Source organism: Harmonia axyridis, chromosome 7 (genome assembly GCF_914767665.1).
Source record: "Harmonia axyridis chromosome 7, icHarAxyr1.1, whole genome shotgun sequence".
NCBI lineage: Eukaryota > Metazoa > Arthropoda > Insecta > Coleoptera > Coccinellidae > Harmonia > Harmonia axyridis.
The window spans coordinates 18208730-18225421 of NC_059507.1; the positions used below are offsets into that span (position 1 = coordinate 18208730).

The 16692-nt window shown below is 37.3% G+C and overlaps 1 protein-coding gene across 5 annotated transcripts in view; it reads right to left on the bottom strand.

Annotated features, from left to right (window-relative positions):
- The window catches only part of LOC123684840 (probable phosphorylase b kinase regulatory subunit alpha), a 137916-nt gene that overhangs the window by 19357 nt on the left and 101867 nt on the right, over positions 1-16692 (bottom strand). For all 5 annotated transcript variants that reach the window (XM_045624313.1, XM_045624312.1, XM_045624311.1 and 2 more), the window contains 2 exons: positions 12680-12885; positions 11855-12482 (listed from right to left, as the gene is read on the bottom strand). In XM_045624313.1, coding sequence (XP_045480269.1) covers positions 11855-12482; positions 12680-12885 — 834 coding nt within the window. The remainder of the gene's footprint in view (positions 1-11854; positions 12483-12679; positions 12886-16692) is intronic.

Genomic DNA, 16692 nt, shown 5'->3' on the forward strand with positions numbered 1-16692 from the left:
ATCGGGTACAAGTTTATTTCTCAATATGACCCGGTATTGGTCGGCTACTCTTTGTTCAGAAACTTGAAGTTCGGGATAGTTTCTGTGGAATTCTGCAAACAGCTTTTGCCGGTAGCCTATTTTATCCTTTCCCATATTAGTTACTCCATAGTATATGCGCATGATCGTTTCATTTATCGAACTTGTCCATTTCATGCGTCTTCTTGGTAGACCTACTTGGGTGAGTGCTGGTAACGTTATTATTATTATTATTATTCAGCGTAAAAGTAAAGCTACCTCAAACGTTCCTCAGATTTACCGTTCTTGCAAGAATTTAAATATGTTTGACATGTAGCAGTACCAATGAAAAGACATGGACCAATGAGAAGTTGCCGAACGAAATAAGTCGGCGAATGTAATTTCACTATTAAGCAATGCTGCTCAATGCAACTAGATAGAGAGAGATTCATTCATATAACAAATTATCTAAAATTATTTCATTTTCTCCAGTCTCACAAAAATTCATTGAAAAACGTATTCAGTAGAATCATAAAAAAAATTATTTCATATCGAACACTCAAGATCTCGAGTTATAGCATGTTTCACTTAAGCAGGTCACATTCATTGAGACAAATTTTGATTTTGCTCATTTGTTTTGCAAAATCAAAATGAACCATCAATATAAGAGCTATCCAAATATGATATCGAATGAATAATAATAATAACAATAAGCCTTTATTTCCAACAGGTATGATACCCAATTACAGGAAATTAAAAATGAAAGCAAGACCAATATACAGTGCATCCCATTTTGGGCGAGACAGCCAGGTTTCTCGCTTGTTATTTGAGATAGAGCTTTGCGGTTTTCACGTTCCTGTCCTACTTTTTCGTTAAACTCAAGTTGGTCTAATCAGATTTTGCCTAACTGTTTCCGTTCAAGAGATACAGGGTGATTTTGGAAATTGATACTTTTCGGACCCCTCCTTTATCTCCGAAGTTATTAGAAATAATGCTGAGGTAAAAACTACGTCCGAATCAGAATTCTGCGTAGAATCCAGTGGCGTACTCAAAATTTTTTTTCGGGGTATGGTTTTGAAGAGTCAACACAAACCTATATTTTTTTAAATGGAACACCATGTATATCATTACTTCTATGAATTCTTTATTTTTTTCCCTTCAAAATGATGTATGATACTATGTAGATAGGATGTTCAAAAATGTTAAAAAAAAACACTAAAACATCAAATAATGATGATTTTTTGTTAATGGGCCATGAATTTCCTATGTTTCAATAAGAGGATTTTTACTTTTGATTTTTGAAAGTAGTAGGTCATTGATGATACAAACATCCTTGTTGTTATTATGGCTACTCTGCATTTGGGAGCATTGTTTTATCAAGTAGGCATTAGAGGGAAAAAATCAATCTGATCTAGCTGTCATCGCTATGTATTATTGTTATTATTATTGATTCTTCTTTTATATGGGAAATCCATTGCCCATTAACAAAAAATCGTCATTATTTGATGTTTTAGTGTTTTTTTTACATTTTTGAACATCCTACCTACATAGTATCATACATCATTTTGAAGGGAAAAAAATAACGAATTCAACGAAATAATGATATACATGGTGTTCCATTAAAAAAAATATAGGCTTGTGTTGAATCTTCAAAACCATACCCCGAAAAAAAATTTTGAGTACGCCACTGGATTCTACGCAGAATTCTGATTCGGACGTAGTTTTTACCTCAGCATTATTTCTAATAACTTAGGAGATAAAGGAGGTGTCCGAAAAGTATCAATTTCCAAAATCACCCTGTATCTCTTGAACGGAAACAGTTATGAAAATTCTGATTAGACTAACTTGAGTTTCACAAAAAGTAGGACAGGAACGTGAAAACCGCAAGGCTCTATCTTAAATAACAAGCGAGAAACCTGGCTGTCTCACCCAAAATGGGATTCACTGTACATCCAATAATAATTGATATCAAAAATCAATGCGATATCTTGAACGTAAAAGAATAATAAAAATTTAGAGATAAACCTTATATACATACAAATAGGAAGTATTTAGGCACCGAAAAAATTATACAAGAAAGGCAAGGTAATGGAAACTAAATATAATAATACGTCATATGTGACTGAAAATGTTTTCAATTAGATACAAATTACAGATATAGTCTAGGAAATGAGAATGCAGATCACATCAATCTGCTATATAATCAACAACGGAATAACAATAACCGTCTCATCTGAGACGGATGAGAGTGCAGACGTGTATTCGTGAACTGCTCTAATTTAGGTATTTTTATCGATTCTTTTGATCTGCTTTGTTAAAAGTGACTTCATATAGTGCCATTGTGACTTTCGACTATTCATCGTTGAAGATTCCATACGGTTTCCGATTTATCCAGTGTATAATTGAAATAAATTATTATTGTTTCGGACTGGTTTATTCACCTCCGTGTGATTGAACATTTTCAGGAGCTTATTGTAATGAGGGAGGAATTTTAGAGGCTGACTGCTGCTTTGAAAGCTAATTCCGATAGTTTCTCTCAGGAAATTAGAAGAAGCCTTAATGCGACGGTCGATAGGATATCTTCTTTGTAGGGTAGGATCGAATCTGTAGAGGCTGAGATTCTGTTATGAAGCGTTCTTTGAGAAAAACAACATAATTGTCTCTGGCCTTGCATTTTGGGGTATATCGAAACCTCATTCATCCAGAATCTGAAGAACCTGCTCAATGTAGATCTGCCTAGTATTGAAAAAGAGCAATCTGAATGAAATGATGAATTATAGACCAATATCCATTTTGAGCGTGTTTTCCAAAGTATTCGAAAAAATAGTTTTCACCAGGATGATGTGTTTTCTAAATAGATTTAATATAATCCATCCTGCTCAGCACGGTTTCAGGAGCGATCATTCAACCCAATCAGCTGGTGTGAATTTTTTCGAATCCGTTTACGAGTGTTTGGATAGGAACCTGTCCGTGGCAGGTCTATTTTTTGACTTATCTTCGGCTTTTGATACACTTTCTTTCGAGTTCATACTCGAAAAGTGCTATAATTTGGGCTTTAGGGGCGTATTCCTGGACTGGTTGCGTAGTTACCTGAATGAAAGAACTATGTCTGTTAAAGTAGGATCAAATTATTCTGAAAATCACGATATTGGTCTTGGAGTTCCTCAGGGATCCGTGCTAGGACCCCTTTTATTTATATTATTTATAAATGATTTGCCTGTAAAATTAACTTCTTTCTTAATAACGCTATATGCTGATGATGCGTCTGTGGTGGTTTCTGGCAGGAGTCCTGAGGAACTTCGGAGTACCTATGAATTTATTATGTGGGAATTTGTTAACTGGTGCCGCTCAAACAATTTGATGGTGAACGTTGATAAAACTGTATGCGTTTACTTCTCTATAAAAAATAATGAAGTTAGTACCTTTAGTTTTAAATATGGGGATAACACTATCACAACATCAGAAACAACTAAATTTCTTGGAATCCATGTGGACAGAAATTTAAGATGGACTACTCATATTGACGTGTTATGTAAAAAATTAAACAGTTCAGTTTTTGCAATCGCTAGAATTAGGAATGTTTTACCTAGGTCCTTTGTAATGAGTGTATACTACAGCCTGGTATATAGCCATCTGTCTCATAACATTTTGCTCTGGGGAAGTAGCCCTGACTTCTCCAGAGTTTTTGTAGCTCAGAAACCAGTATTACGTACAATATTCAACCTCAATATGTTAGCATCTTGTAAGCCAGTCTTTATTGGGAATGGAATCTTAACTCTACCCTCGATATACATTTTCAAATGCTTGCTATACGCAAAGGAAAATGAAGACAAATGTATTAAATCATCAAGTCATCATAATTATGAAACTAGAAATACCCAAATTTTTCTATTACCTAAACATAGGACCCATAAATTTGAATGCTCTCCATTGTACCGAAATATTAAGTTATACAATCATTTGCCACCATCTGTGAAGTCTTTGAATTTAAAATTGTTCAAAAAAGAAATCAAGAACCTCCTCTTGAAAAAAGGTTTATATTCTGTAAATGAGTATTTATGTGATTCCTTAGTTGTTAAGTTTTCTTATTGTGACCTGTCCTATACACCATGTAGTGTCTTAAAGGATTAAATAAAATTATTATTATTATCATGTATTAAATTATATTTATAGATTGAGTAAAGATAATTACCCTCCTATAAAAATTGAATTATCATCTTACCGTTACAAATCTATTGTGCTGAAAAATAAAAAAAGCTCAAATCAACAAAAATCTTCATCAATAATGACTTATGCCCTGAGGTTCGGGAGCGATTAAAATTGCTGAGAAGGCATCTTCATCTGGCTAAATCTGAGCAGCTTAATGCCTATATAAAAGATTGGAAGTTGGTCATCAATGGAAAAGCAGCTTTTTCGGAAGACTTAATAAACACTCCACATGATGGGATCTTGGATACCAGGAGCATTGAGCTATCTGAGCAAGACAAATATAAGAGTACTCGTAATACACCGGCTCCAGTATCTCGTTATAAACAACTGGCGGAGAAATATGAACACGTTGAGGCCGTGGCGGGTAGTAGACTGCAAAGGGAGAACATGAACATGAACTTCAAGAACATATTACGGAAGACCGACGATATAACTAGACAGTTGAGGTCTAAACTCAAACCAGGGACATCTGGGACTGGATTCATACCAAAAGCTGATGACAGGAGGAAGAATTTGAGTTGAGTTAATTTTTTTCCTCTGAAAATGTTGTTTCTGTATATATTAAATTCCTCACTCAATTTACTCGTTAATTTTCGTTGATATATTTCATTATTTAATTCTTTTTTTTTCTCTAACTTTGTTTCTCTCTGCATAACGATTCATTATTCATTTATTACAGACAAGGAAGACAACAGACCATTTAAAGTCCACTACTACTGTTTTAGCCCTTTTTGAATTATTGTAGTGTTAAGTTTTGGCAACGTCGCGGATTCTGGGAAATCGAGACGTATGTTTCGTTAGATTAATGAATGAGATGTATCGGTTGTCGGAAAGAAAAGTTAAAGTTTGTTAGTATAAAGTTTTCGGTGTTCAATAAAACGGTTTTGATTACATTCACGGACATTTTCAATATATTCGGATTACAGTTCATTAGAAGGTCAGTTTGCATTGTATAAGTCCCATTTTGTTCCATTTCAATCCTTACCCTGTTCCCTTACATCCTTATGCGGTGCTGTGTGGAAGCAGAGAGCAGTTTGTATTGGTGAGACTATTATAACATCATTTTTTATTGGTTCAAATATAGGGAAAATGCAACAACTACATTCACAAATATATACATAATTCGAGGTTTTATTTCATCATATAATAATCAACAGAAGAAAAACGATTCCATTGAACCCAATTCAAAAATGAACATACATACTTATATCAAACTATAATAATGAAAAGTGATTTTTCAAGGATTTCTTTAATGCATTCGAATCAGCGGAAAATAAATTAAAATAGTCATTTACGTTATTACACAAGTGAGTCATTCTCTGAAGTGACGAATTCTGGGCGCATCTGACATTAAAACGTCTCAGTCTCCTATCAGGTATATTAATATTGATTTGCCGTAAAAGGTAACTGTCATGAATCTCGAAGTTAATCAGTTTGACGAAAAATAAAATATCATTAACCTTCCTTAGATCATCAAGACTGATCATATTGAACAATTTAAGCCTGATATTGTAGTTTTCAGCATTACCAGGAACAAGGCAAAAAGTACATTTAAAACTCAAAAATCTGAGAAACCTTTTCTGAACACTTTCAATGCGATTTATGCAAGTCAAATATTGAGGACACCATACTGTTGAAGCGAAATTTAATTGGGAGAAAATGAAGGAGAAGTAAAGAGTTCTTAGAGTATTCAAATCACTAAATGGGCGGCATTGACGAATCAAGTACCCCAGCAGCCTATTAGAGGAATTTACAACGGCCTCTACCTGAGCATCAAAAATCAGTTTGAAATCGAAAATAACTCCAAGATCTCGAATTTGGCTTACTCTACAAAGCTCTTCACCACCGAGGCAGTAAGTGTAGTTGATAGGACACTTATTTCTTGTGAAAGTGATAACCTCACATTCAAGAATATTCAAGACCAGGTGATTTTCAAGACAGAAACTCAAAAATTATTCGAGCTCACGCTAGAGTTGAACACAGTCCTCTATGCTCCTCACCCTTATGAACAACTTCAAATCGTCAGCAAAGAGTAACTCATAACAGACACAAACTGTCAGATAGGATTCAATTATTGCTCACTTGAATGCTAGATCTTCATTCTCGAAGATGGGGGATTTTGCCGAGATTGTAGATTCTGGCAATTTGAACATTGTCGGCATTACAGAAATCTGGTTCGATGATAGCATGAATTCGGCTGATATTCACTTGGGTTTAAGTTGATACGTAGCGATAGGTTCCCAAATGTGCTATCCAGCAAAGAACAAGTTATTTAGCTATAGTTTCAATGGAACATGATATTTTAGACAGTTTGAATGCAGGAAAGTTAATTTCACAAATGTACAGTCAAGAAAAGTAATCAAGTATACATCAGTAAAAAAAAGACCACCAGCTCTGGGGGGAGGGCTGATCCGCAAGGGCGTGATAAGGGGGGGTCCGACGGAGAAAAACCGGCGGTCCCTTCCGAAAAGCCTAGCGGACATCCTACCTCATAAGGAGTAGATGTCTGACATGCCTTCAGATAAACCTCCAGCACTCGAAGGCAGCCTCTAGTGCCTTATGCTGGAGAACATCTAGAAGGCATGTTGACATAGGGCTGATACAAGAGCCCTGGATCAATGGAGGCCAAGTAAGAGGCCTACCAAACAAAGTATATCAGACGATATACTGCGATAAGGCAGTAAGTCCAAGAGCCCTAATAATACTCAGAAGGGGACTAACCTGTCTTCCACTTACAGAGTTCCTGACAAGGGATCTTGCTGCGGCATTGGTTGAGGTGCGAACTGAGAACATCAAGAGGCAGCTTGTTATCGCCTCAGGATATTTTCCAGGAGACGCCATCAGCCCACCACCGGAGGAAGTACAACGCCTCATCGAATGGTGCCGCATAGAGAAGAAACAACTGATTCTGGGCTGCGATGCGAACGCACACCACAAAGTATGGGGCAGCACAGATATAAATCATAGAGGTGAGGATTTACTTGACTTTCTATTTTCTACTAACATAGAGATAGTAAATGTGGGTAATAGTCCAACCTTCATGAATGCGATCAGAAGGGAAGTAATTGACCTTACACTGGCGACACCTTTTATTGCGGGGATGGTCAAGAACTGGAGGGTCTCAGAAGAGCCATCCATGTCAGACCATATGGCAATAGAATTCAACGTTGAAGCAACTGCTTCAGCTGATGTTGAGTGCAGGATACCCAGGAAGAAAGACTGGGAACTTTACATAGCCCACATGAGTTCTGATCTGAAGGGCCTGAAATACAACATCAGCTCCAATGAGGATCTGGAGAACGCCTCTGCTCACTTCACATCATGTCTGAAGAGGGCATTTGAAAACAGTTGTCCACTCAGGAAGAAAACGATCTCCAGAGACGTCCCCTGGTGGAACAATCATCTTGAAAACCTCAAGAAAATTGCTAGAAAAGCCTTCAATACGGCTGAGCGAGAAGGCAGCTGGAATGCCTACAGACTAGCCCTGACCAACTACAACAAAGAGGTCAGGAAAGCCAAAAGGCAGTCCTGGAGAAGCTTCTGTGAGGGAATAGATAAAACGGCCCCAGCAGCTAGACTTCAAAAGGTACTATCTAAGGATCACTCAAACCCAATTGGCCAAATAAAGAAGCCATGTGGGGAATTTACGAATGATCCTCAAGAGAGCCTAAGAGCTCTACTAGAGACTCACTTTCCTGGCTCCAGGCAGATTACCAGTGAAGATGGGGCCCCCGCTGGGGAAGTATACAACCCCATCAGGTGGGATTCTCAGAAAGCTGGTAGACTATTCACACCAGAAAGAATTGAAAGGGCGATAAAGAGCTTTCTGCCCTTCAAATCAGCAGGAATGGATGGTATTTTTCCAGCCATGCTTCAGAAAGGTGAAGTACTTATAGCCCCGATAACTGAGCTCTTCAAGGCCAGCTTTAAAAGGCGCTATATCCCGAAATCATGGAGGGAGGCGAGGGTAGTATTCATACCCAAAGAGGGTCGAAAAGGCTCCCCAGAGCCTAAATCCTATCGACCCATATGCCTCACCTCCTTTCTCCTGAAGACCATGGAGAAAATAATTGACAACAACATACGAGGCAGTGTAAAACTCCACAGCAAACAGTTTGCTTATAGGGCGGGTAGATCTACTGTAGACGCCCTTCATCATCTTCTTAGAGAGGTGGAAGGCACCCTCAACGCAAAGGAGATTCTGCTTGCAATGTTCGGTGATATCGGAGGGGCCTTTGATAATACCCTACATACCTCCATATGCAATGCAGCCAAAAGGAAAGGGATAGAACCCTCCACTGTTAAGTGGATATCAGCTATGTTGAAAGTACGAACCGTTACAGCCTATCTGGGAGAAACCGAAGTGACTGTGCTGACGTGCAGGGAATGCCCTCAGGGAGGGGTTCTATCACCCCTGCTGTGGAGCTTGGTCATGGATGGCCTCTTGGAGAGGCTTACAACAGGCGGATTTAACGTCCAGGCTTATGCCGACGACATAGTGGTGACGGTTAGAGGCAAGCATGTGGGCCCAATAAGTAGCCGAATGCAACTTGCTCTCAAAACTATTGAAAATTGGTGCGGGGAAGAGGGGCTTACTGTCAACCCCTCGAAAACATCAATAATCCCGTTCACTAGAAGAAGGAATCTCGACCTCAGAGCTCTGGTCTTAAATGGTCAGACTCTGCACTTCTCTAGTGAGTGTAAATATCTAGGTGTTATCCTGGACAGTAAACTGAACTGGGGGAAACATATAGATAAGACTCTTTCCAGAGCCACGGCGGCTATGTGGGCATGCAAAAGACTCTTTGGAAAGACATGGGGAGTGAAACCGAAAATGGTACTGTGGTTATACACAGCGGTGGTACGCCCTATTGTCACCTATGCATCTCTAGCATGGTGGACAAAAACCGAGGAGGTCACCACACGCATCAGGTTGCAGAAAATGCAAAGGCTGGCGTGCATTGGTGTCACAGGAGCTATGCGCACAGCTCCTACGGCAGCGCTGGAGGTCATACTAGACTTGCCTCCCTTACACCTACATGTAAGGAAATGTAGCCTGCTCAAAGCAATAAGGATTTCCCATAAGGGAAAGCTCCTTCCTAGGAACTGGGTTGGACATATGAGGATACTGAATCAACTAGATTCAAACCTCCTCGCAAAACCATCAGATATTATGCCAACCACCTACGATTTTGAAACGCCCTTTGAAACGGTTATAAATGACCGTCATAGTGCAATAAGTTTCATAAATCGTCTAGACAAAAAGTCATCCATATGGTTTACAGATGGATCAAAAACAGAGAAGGGCACCGGCATTGGGATATATGGACCCAGACTGAGGATCTCTAAAGCCCTGGGAAGTGAGCCCTCGATTCTACAAGCCAAGATAATGGCTGTTTATGTATGCGCCCAGGAGTGTCTCAAAATGAACCTCAAAGGGGCGCATATCTACATCACCACGGACAGCCAAGACACGCTGAGATCCCTGGAATCGTGCTGTCAGGGGTCTCTGCTGACTTGGGAGTGCCGTAACACCATAAAGCAACTGGCCAGAGGAAATAAGGTGACTCTACTATGGGTACCAGGGCACTGTGGGGTTGAAGGAAATGAGAGAGCGGACGAGCTTCCAAAAAGTGCATCTAGGCTAAGACCTGCTGGACCTGAGCCTTTCTGTGGGATAGGAAAAGACCAATACAAAGCTGCGGTCCAGCTATGGGAGTTGAACAGTAGGACAATCCACTGGACTAACACTCCTAGACTTGCTCAGGCAAAGAAATTCGTGAAGATTTCACCTACTTACACCAGAAAACTCCTGAAACTGTCACGAGCGGAGCTTCGGGTGATGGTGGGACTGCTGACGGGGCACTGTCGGTACAAACATCATTTGTACCGTATGGGTAAGTCAGCAGACGAGATTTGCAGACTCTGTGGATCGGAAGTAGAAACTTCTGAACACTTGATATGCAAGTGTCCAGAGCTGGCTGGCCTAAGAACCATTCACATGGGCAAGCCGGTCCTGGATACCAGAGAGGTAATGGCCAAGGCCCCTAGGGAGGTTGTCAATTTTATTAACGTCGTTGACGACCTCCCTGGGTTTCTATGAATGAGTAGGGTAGTGAACAAAAGATCTACATGGTCGCAGTTCCCGGAAGGCTCACCGAAGCAAAACGACCCCAGTTCAAATAATAATAATAATACATCAGTAAAAAAAAATAATAGAGGGAAACGGGGCTAGTTGGCCAAAGGAGGTGAGTTGGCCCACCAGGTTTAATTTCTATTGCTATCGTCAGATAGCGCTATTATTCATACCGAATGTGTTAAACTACTTTCCTGAACTGCCGCAATATACATTAGTCGCATCCGAGGAACGAGTGTGTACGTACGTCCTTTTGTTCGTTTGCGAGTGTATGAAGTAAAAATTAATACTGTAGATTTTTTTTTGTTCCAGAAGTTATGGTGGAGCACAATTAATGTTTTCTCTTTGTTAAGTGCTTTTTTTTTCGTCATGATGAGAAAATATTGGTTATCCTTTTTTTTAAGATATAGAACTCAGATTAAGTAGTTGTAGGGCGTCATAATCGGTGTTGCACGCGGGCGACAAAAAGCTAAGGGTGCCGGCGGTTCTGCTCCTAGCATCTTTACACCGCTGACTCACCACTATGTTTCCATCGTGATCAATACTACTGACGATTTAATTTTTTTCAATGCGTAGGAGCATTTACCTATATATATTTTCTATTTTCGAAATTTTAATATGTTCATCAACTCCTCAAACTGTCTCCAAAACAGTTGGCGGTTAATTTTGGTCAGAAATGGCCTGAACAACCAACCTTCAAATTATGACGAGGTACAATATTGAATTTTTTCATAACGAAACATACTGTAACTCTACTCTTCAACGCTACTGGATTACCTAGCTGAGATTAAAAACTATTTTGTATAAGTGAAATAAAATAAATAAGTGAAAGATACTACTTTTGTTGGCATTTTCAGCCGTTATAAATTATATTTAGCATCAATTCCCCTACTATTGGGAATTTAAAAATCCAAAAATCGAAAAAAATCCTATCATTTTTAGAACACCGTCCAAACTCCAGAGTTCCCTTCAAAAATTATAAAATCTATATGCGAAAAATTTGGTTTAAAAATCGGCTGCTATACTCTATTCCTTCAAAGAACACGATTCACGAATTAAAAAAAAAATAATGGAAATTATTTCGTATTTTGAGTGGAATTTCGTTTGCCGAAACGATGAAAAGATTGCAAATCAGAGGCCTTCTTTGAAGGTGATTTTCGCAATTGAAGTTTCCGATTATTGCCAAGTTGTACTTTTGGCGTTCTTGTCAGATCATAAGACAGGAGTTAGAGAGTGCAAACTGGTAAGATGGACACTAATAGATTTCGCTCAACAATCTCAAAAGGCTATCTTTGTGGACGAATTTCAGACCAAAAACAACCACATTCCTCGATATGGCTCCGGTAGACCTACCTACATCGATTCATGAAAAAGTGCGCATAACACATATTTTATCTTTCATTGGCGAAGCTGTAAGTATAAATCAATATTTCGTAAAGGTATTTGTGGCATTACCCTCCTAGAGGGCAGTAAAGTATGCTTTTATGTTATTCCTGATTGTAAACAACTTACCACTACTAATGGCGAATTCCTTTCCACTGATAATATGATGAAGTAAATTTTTCATTTCGAAGGGACTCAAGTTGAGTAAATGCTCAGATGCTTCGTCCCCATCACAGATAAGTGTTCTAGCTAGTTCAGATGCCATAACTTGTATGATCAGGCCCACTCTTAATCTTAGCATTTCCATGAACAGTTGGGGCTCAGTGCGAATAAACATAGCTAAATAAACCAGGAGTTCTTGAGTCAACATTGCTGTACTATCGTCTTCTCCATAAGCTTCATGAATGAGAAGACGAAGGTCGTTTTCGGGTAAGGGTGCTGTGATGGTATGTTCATTATTGGGTGGCATCCCAACTGTTATTTGCTTCTGTCTCACAAGTAAATCGGTTACTGCCTTGGCTAGGTCTTCTACCCGTTTACCGAGCATACCTGCTGTATGCCTGACCAAGCCCCAAAGTTTATGTTGACATGCTTTCTGATAAAGTCCCTTAAGAAGATCCTTTACGGTAACTACCTTTCCTTTCTCCAACATTCCAGTATTGAAATCCAGTCCTCGAGAATCTACCAGATACTGCAAAATATCGCCTTGCTCTTCGAGGGAGTCAGATTCTCTCAACATGGCAAAAAGCTCATCGACCTTGAATAAAATTCAATTTCACAAGATAATAACTAACTACTTCACAAACAACAAATGAGAATAATAAAAGCCCTAGATCCCTAAGACGAATAAATTACGCTTTTTTGTATAATGATATTTTTGTTTATTATTCTATACTATTTCATGACTGAGGATAATGTGAATTTTTGGATTATGATTCATGAATTTTCACTCACCTCTGTATCTGCATATTCGGTTTCAGAAGTTGTTTTATACCTTGCAACATTGATGACTGGAACTGCTGTTTTGCAAGGAGTCTTAGATACTTGTTTGCCTGAAGACTGTTGTATCGGAGTACTGTCCACTGTATCGGCACTGAGGCAGAAAAAGGCTGAACTTCTTCTTTCCAGAATACTGTTACTCTCCATGCCTAAGGTTTCAGCTGCAAAAATTAGCTGTCACTTAAAAAACGAATCTAAACTCTTAGGTTGTATCTTGCTGATATATATATATTTAATTTTTTTTATATTATATATTATATATATATATATATATATATATATGGGGAAAATATCACTATAAAATAGACAATTTTTTGGTGTAATGTGCAGCAGTAGCTCGGTATATTTTTTTTCCACTACGATGGGCTAAACTTCATGAACAAAATAATCCACTACCAAAATTTCCAATAAAAATATTTCTCATAGCCCCCCTTTAAAATGTTCGGAGGATGTTTTTAACGTAAACGTTAAAATCATTCTTCAGCAATATTTTACTGAAAAAATTAACCAAAAAGATGTAAAATTGTACCAACCGTAAGGACAAAACTATTGAAAGGGGCAAAAATTCATTATTTTCAAAAAAAAAAATATATCTCGAAAACGGTAAGACTTTTGTAATGGGAATTTTGTCATAGCAGGTGGGTTATCCTTTGATCTACATTCTCCCTCGGTTTGACGTGGTCTTTACGGGACACCCTGTATAATAGATATAACGGTCCCAGCTGATGATAATATCATCAAAGCATACTCTGAGAAGCTCAGGACCTCGCTTTTGAACTGAAAGAGATCCATAAACTGAGAACAGTAACCATTCTCCCTCTTATAATCAGCACTAACGGGCTTGTTGAAAGCCATCTAAGAGACCACACAAATTCCTTAGATCTCGAGCTAAACCTCATTGACACAGCGCAGAAGGAAGTACTGCTCTGGACAGCAAGAATAGAGAGAATCTTCCTGACGACAACCTAAATTAGTCTTGGTCAAACTTGACCCGGCTGATGTGGGACCAATACCCTATACGGTGAAAAAAAATATACAGGGTGGCCATTTGAAAATGAAACAGACGAGATTACAGACGAAATAAAGTTTTTCGCTAGAAATGCTCGGACAGGTCGATTTCTGTTTCGAGGGGGACAACTTAAAATGTAGGTTACGGACGCATAGCGCTTCAACCCTTGCTGCTACAACCCCCACTCCCAATTTTTGAATAGGGAAGATGGGGTGAGTGATACCTCAATTTAAAGGTATTTTTATACTGATTTCAGCACAGTAATTGTTTTTTCATTTTATGCATTAGTTCTCGAAATATTCATGCGTTAGTTAGTTAGGAAGGAAGCCACAGTCATGGTTGTTTTGAAGCTCAAAATGTCGATTTTTCACAAAACACTACAAGTGCCATGAAAACACTACTTCATTTTCAAATACTTAGTTGAGAATATTTCGAGAACTAATGCATAAAATGAAAAAACAATTACTGTGCTGAAATCAGTATAAAAATACCTTTCAAATGAGGTATCACTCACCCCATCTTCCCTATTCAAAATTTGGGGGTGAGGGTTGTAGTAGCAAGGGTTGAAGCGCTATGCGTCCGTAACCTACATCTTAAGTTGTCCCCCTCGAAACAGAAATCGACCTGTCCGAGCATTTCTATCGAAAAACTTTATTTCGTCTGTAATCTCGTCTGTTTCGTTTTCAAATGGCCACCCTGTATACATATTGTTATGGATCGTATTTTCAAGCTGCGATTATTTTGTTTTTGATTTAAATTAAATTTTGAATGATTTGATCCAATAACAAAAAAAATTTGAAACTATATTTTTATAATTTTGTGCCGACTCTATATCTCAGGAGGGTTCAATTCAAATTCAATTTTGTTTAAAATTTAATTAATATTTTCGAAATTCACTAACTATAAAAAAAAATCTTATCTAATAACTAAATTTATATTAATCTAATCTTATATTTACTTATCTAACTTCATCGACTTCATCAGTGTTCTTTGCTATGGTATGGTATCGTCTTCTATGCTCCTAACAGTTCTAACCTCAAAATTATAACCTTGATCTTCATCAATATGTTTTGGAATTATTTTCCATCAATAAAACTACTCACTCTTGCTTGAAGCCAGGGAAATTTCTTCTTGAAATTGATTGATTGTTTTTCAACTTCCTTGCACAATGGTTAATTTTTCAGGTACGTATTTGCAATTTTCGTAAATAAAAATTCTTTCGTTTGTCAATTGTTTCAGGTTTGTTTCTTGACTCAGGTGATGTGCTCTCAACAATGGTTTTTTACTGACTGAATAGCTGTTATTCGGCTGGGCTTTATATAGTTTTTTAATTTTTTCTCGAAATCAAGTTTGCCTTGGATTTCAAAAATTTTTCCAAATATGATGTTTTCGCAATTTTCTCTTTTGAGGTAAGTTTTCCTTCTTCAATCTTGATCTAGTTAATTTCTTCATTTTTTTCCCCATCTTTTGATACCACATATGTTGCATTCGGTCGATTATAAGTTATAAAATTTTCAAATATTCTATATACAATTTGAAAATTTTTCTAATATTCACTTCCTTTGGCCTAATATTCAAAGATTTCTATCTATAGCTCCTAAAATCTATTACATATTTTTAAATTATACTATAATCTAAAGAATTATATACATTTTTGTATGTTTGAGACATCAATTACTTTGGAATCCCTGATTTATCATGCGATATCCTATCCCTATCCATTATTTACAATTTTATTAGGAATTTTGGCTGATATTACATTTATGAGATTATATCTAGATGTAATTCACTAGATCACAAGCTATTTCATGAAAATTAACATAAGAAATATAAAATAAATGATTATTTTTTATCATTTTGAATGAAAATTGAATATTCAGTCTTTTGACTCTTTTAACATTATTTACATGATATATAAATGGTTCCTGATACTTGAGTTGAATATCTTTTGTTGAACTTGAATTTTAATAATATTTTCTTTTTGTTTCAGATCCTGAGATGTTTTAAATGAAAATTGATATAGAACTTTAGAAATATTGGATTTATGCTACTTTTATAATGTGCAAGTGAATGGAATAAATGAATAAAGTTACTCTACTTTCTTTGAAGTTATTGGATCATATCAAGTTAAATTTTATTATCTATTTGATGAATTTGCTGTAGTTTCCGAAATATAGAGTCTGGTAATGTATTCTCATTGATTTTATAAGTTGATAATACCATTCCATAACAATATATATATGTTTTTTTTTAAATTCACACTAGAGTGGTTCAATTGTGATTTCTCGGGCCGGAAGGCCAAGAATGATTTCCGTTGTCAATGGGGAAATATTATCTGTCGTATGATACCAACTGTCCCCAAGATCACCGCCTTCTGCATCCAAAGAGTAGTGTTGGGAGGCTATATATATATATATATATATATATATATATATATATATATATATATATATATATATATATATATATATATATATATATATATATATATATATATATATATATCCTGCGGTAGATAGGTCCTCTTCTAATAGCCCGATTTCATGGTATAGCTCCTCCGGTTGCGATAGGTCCTCCGTATACGGAGGACCTAACGCATCGCGTGTTAATTACTTCCTTATGACATGAACCATCTGGCAAAATTTCAGCCGGAGGACTCATGGATGCTTTTTGTCGATTTTGAATACTTTGGTTGCGAGAGTTGCCGCTCTGTACTAGGAGAGCGCTCTCACGCGTATATTGAGGTGTATATTTTTGATCATTCTACAGAGGATCGTTCCTCCTCGATATACATCACTTTTCATTACTCCGTATTTTGGTCTTCCGTAGTTTCGGCAACACTGTATTCGTTCATATCATATGCTTCGTGTAGAGTATAATCGTATATTGGTTCACGCGTTGAATGCTTTATTTCTTACGTAAAATGGAACCATAGGTCGTACGCGAATTCGAGAATATT